Genomic DNA, 3,017 nt, shown 5'->3' on the forward strand with positions numbered 1-3,017 from the left:
CCTTGCTGGCCACTATGGAATCTAGGCCAAATGCAGGATTATTAGGAAAAAAAAAAAAATTATCTCTTGGCTTAGCCAAAAATTTTTTTTAAAAATAAATAAATGAGAAAATGAGAAATTTTTTTCAAAACTTTAAATAAACTTGAAAACGTATTAAAAAACTATAAAAGATAATTAAGCATAGTGAAAATGGATTTTTATTATTCTCTTAAAAATTCAAATCTAAAATAAAGGCCAAATCCAGATTTGAAAAATAAGTATCCATTGTTAAGAAAGCGACGTACGGGCAGGCCCATATTCCGTACCCAACGGGCCCAAGCGATTTTTTTCCCCTACTATAAGAATCACCCGCCAAATTCAAACAAGACTCCAGAGCTCTAAATGACTCTTTTCTCTGTATGGAAAGCAGTTAGCCTCAGAAGCTCCCGTAATTACTGTTATGCCACTCCGGTCTCTTCAGCTGAAAACCTCCTTGATTTACTCCGTCTATCGCTCACCCACAAGTCTCTCAAACTCACTCAACAATGCCATGCTCGAATTCTCTCTCTTGGTTTCACTCAAAACCCCTTTTTGGCCACCAAACTCATCTCTGTGTATGCTATATTCGGCATCCCAGCTCTGTCCCAACTCGTTTTTGACTCGCTACATTTCAAGAGTGTTTACCTATGGAACTCGCTGATTAATGGGTTCGTAAAAAATCGTGCTTATAATGAAGCTTTTGGTTGGTTTTATCAAATGTGTTGCCGTGGTGTTTTGCTTGATGACTATACCCTTGCAACAATGTCAAAAGTTTGCCACGACATTGGTGACTTGAATGCAGGGAAATTGATTCATGGGAAAAGTTTAAAAACTGGGTTTGTTTTGGATGTTATAGTTGCCAATTCTCTTATGTCAATGTATAGCAAATGTGGGGGTTTTGGAGAATGTTTGAAACTATTTGATGAAATGCCTGAGAGAAATGTCGGTTCTTGGAATGTTATTCTATCGGGTTATGCGGATTCAGGGGATCGTAATTTTGATAATGAGGTTTCAGGTTTTGTTAAAGACATGCAGATTGAGGGGTTAAAACCCGATGCATTTACAGTTTCCAGTCTTTTGACTCTGTGTAATGGGCATATGGGGAAAAGGGACCATGGGAGGGAGCTTCATGGGTTTATAGTGAGAATTGAATTGGCCGTGGGTTCTGGTACAGAAGTTCATTTGGGATGCTGTTTGATTGATATGTACTCCAGGAGTAGTAGAGTTGATGTGGGTAGAAGGGTTTTTGATAGAATGGAGTGTAGAAATGTTTATGCTTGGACTGCAATGATCAATGGTTATGTGCAGAATGGAGCTCTAGAAGAAGGACTGGTTCTTTTTCATGAAATGCAGGTGAGGGATGGAGTAGAACCTAATAAGGTGTCGCTTGTGAGTGTTCTTCCTGCTTGTAGCGCGGTTGCTGGTTTAACTGGAGTGAAACAAATTCATGGATATGCCATTAGGAAGCAACTCAATAGTGATGTTTCTTTATGCAATGCTTTGATTGACATGTATTCCAAGTGTGGGAGCTTGGATCATGCAAAACAAGTCTTTGAGTTTGGTTCTTTTCATAGGGATCCGATATCCTGGAGTTCAATGATTTCTGGCTATGGATTGCACGGGAAGGGAGAGGAAGCTGTCTTTGTATACAACAAGATGCTTCAGCTGGGGAATAAACCAGACATGATAACAATAGTAGGGGTTCTTTCTGCTTGTAGCCGGGCAGGATTGGTAGATGAAGGCTTGTGCATCTACAAGTCTGCAATGAATAAATATAGAATTAAGCCAACTGTTGAGATTTGTGCTTGTGTTGTGGATATGTTAGGCCGATCAGGCCAGCTGGACCAAGCTTTAGATTATATTAAAACTATGCCAATGGAACCTAGTCCAAGTGTTTGGGGCGCTCTTGTTAGTGCTTCCATAATCCATGGAAATTCTGAGATGCAGGATCTGGCTTATAGGTTCCTTGTTCAGTTAGAACCTGAAAACCCTTCGAATTATGTCTCGCTTTCAAATCTACATGCGTCTTCCAGGAGATGGGACGTAGTATCTGAGGTGAGAACAATGATGAAAGATAGATGCTTAACAAAAACTCCTGGGTGCAGTTGGATAAGCATCAATAACACTACTTATTTTTTCTATGCTGCTGATAAACTGCATCCTTGTTCCAAGTCAATCTATGAACTGCTGGGTGGCCTCATATTACTGATGAAAGGACCTGCTGTTTCTCATGATTTTGAAAATTTTGCATGGGTGTCTGGATATTGATCTTCTGTTATCTGTCTCCCTTTACTATCGAGGATATCTTGTCTAAACCATAAGGTGCCACAAATATGCTTTCACTAACCGAAGGATCGAGACTTGTTTGCTGTCCATACCTCTGGAAATGTTTGCTGAAAAATTGTCATTCAGGTTCGTTTGCTGTTTGTTTCTTTAGGGTTTTTATTGTCTTAATTTGACGCACAACTGCTAATTCGGAACAATTCAAGTGCATTAGCCTTCCAATCATTCGTTAAAAGCTTGATAAAATTGCCTCGGACAGAAAAATAGGCTTCATGGAAAATTTACTTAAGACAATGGAAAGCCTTTGTTTTTTGGATTTGGGAACTCTTATGTCCTTTTTACTTTTGCAAACAATCCTGCTTAAAAACGATTCCTAGGCATGTACTGAAATCTTAAATCTTTTTTCTTGCAGGTGAATTTTGCATGCATTCTTAAACTGGCCAAACTTATTTCAAGTTCAGCTGTGTGGATTTGTAGTTTGGACAGAGACCATTCTCAACAAATTATTGAAACGAAAAGAGTGCGGCCAATCTTGAAGATAATTGACAAGATCTTAAGATATGCCGATCTGCTAGTGGCATCACTGGCACCTCATTCGCCTGGCAGTGAGTCACATTCTGTAACTATTAAAAGGAGCAATATTCGCAATCATTGAGTAACATTGCTGGGTCTACAACTTCTTCTTCTTGTTTTTTTTTTTTTTCATTTTTTTTTTT

At 38.8% G+C, this 3,017-nt stretch overlaps 1 protein-coding gene across 1 annotated transcript; it reads left to right on the plus strand.

Moving 5' to 3' along the window:
- Window positions 1–381: 381 nt before the first annotated feature.
- On the plus strand, window positions 382–2,974 carry LOC105119462 (pentatricopeptide repeat-containing protein At3g12770-like). The gene is made up of 2 exons (XM_011017603.1): window positions 382–2,430; window positions 2,714–2,974. Exon 1 carries the CDS (start codon window positions 382–384, stop codon window positions 2,284–2,286), a length of 1,905 nt encoding a protein of 634 aa, XP_011015905.1. The 3' UTR covers window positions 2,287–2,430; window positions 2,714–2,974.
- Window positions 2,975–3,017: the final 43 nt, after the last annotated feature.

Source organism: Populus euphratica, unplaced genomic scaffold (genome assembly GCF_000495115.2).
Source record: "Populus euphratica unplaced genomic scaffold, PopEup_1.0 scaffold2971.1, whole genome shotgun sequence".
NCBI classification, from domain to species: Eukaryota; Viridiplantae; Streptophyta; class Magnoliopsida; order Malpighiales; family Salicaceae; genus Populus; species Populus euphratica.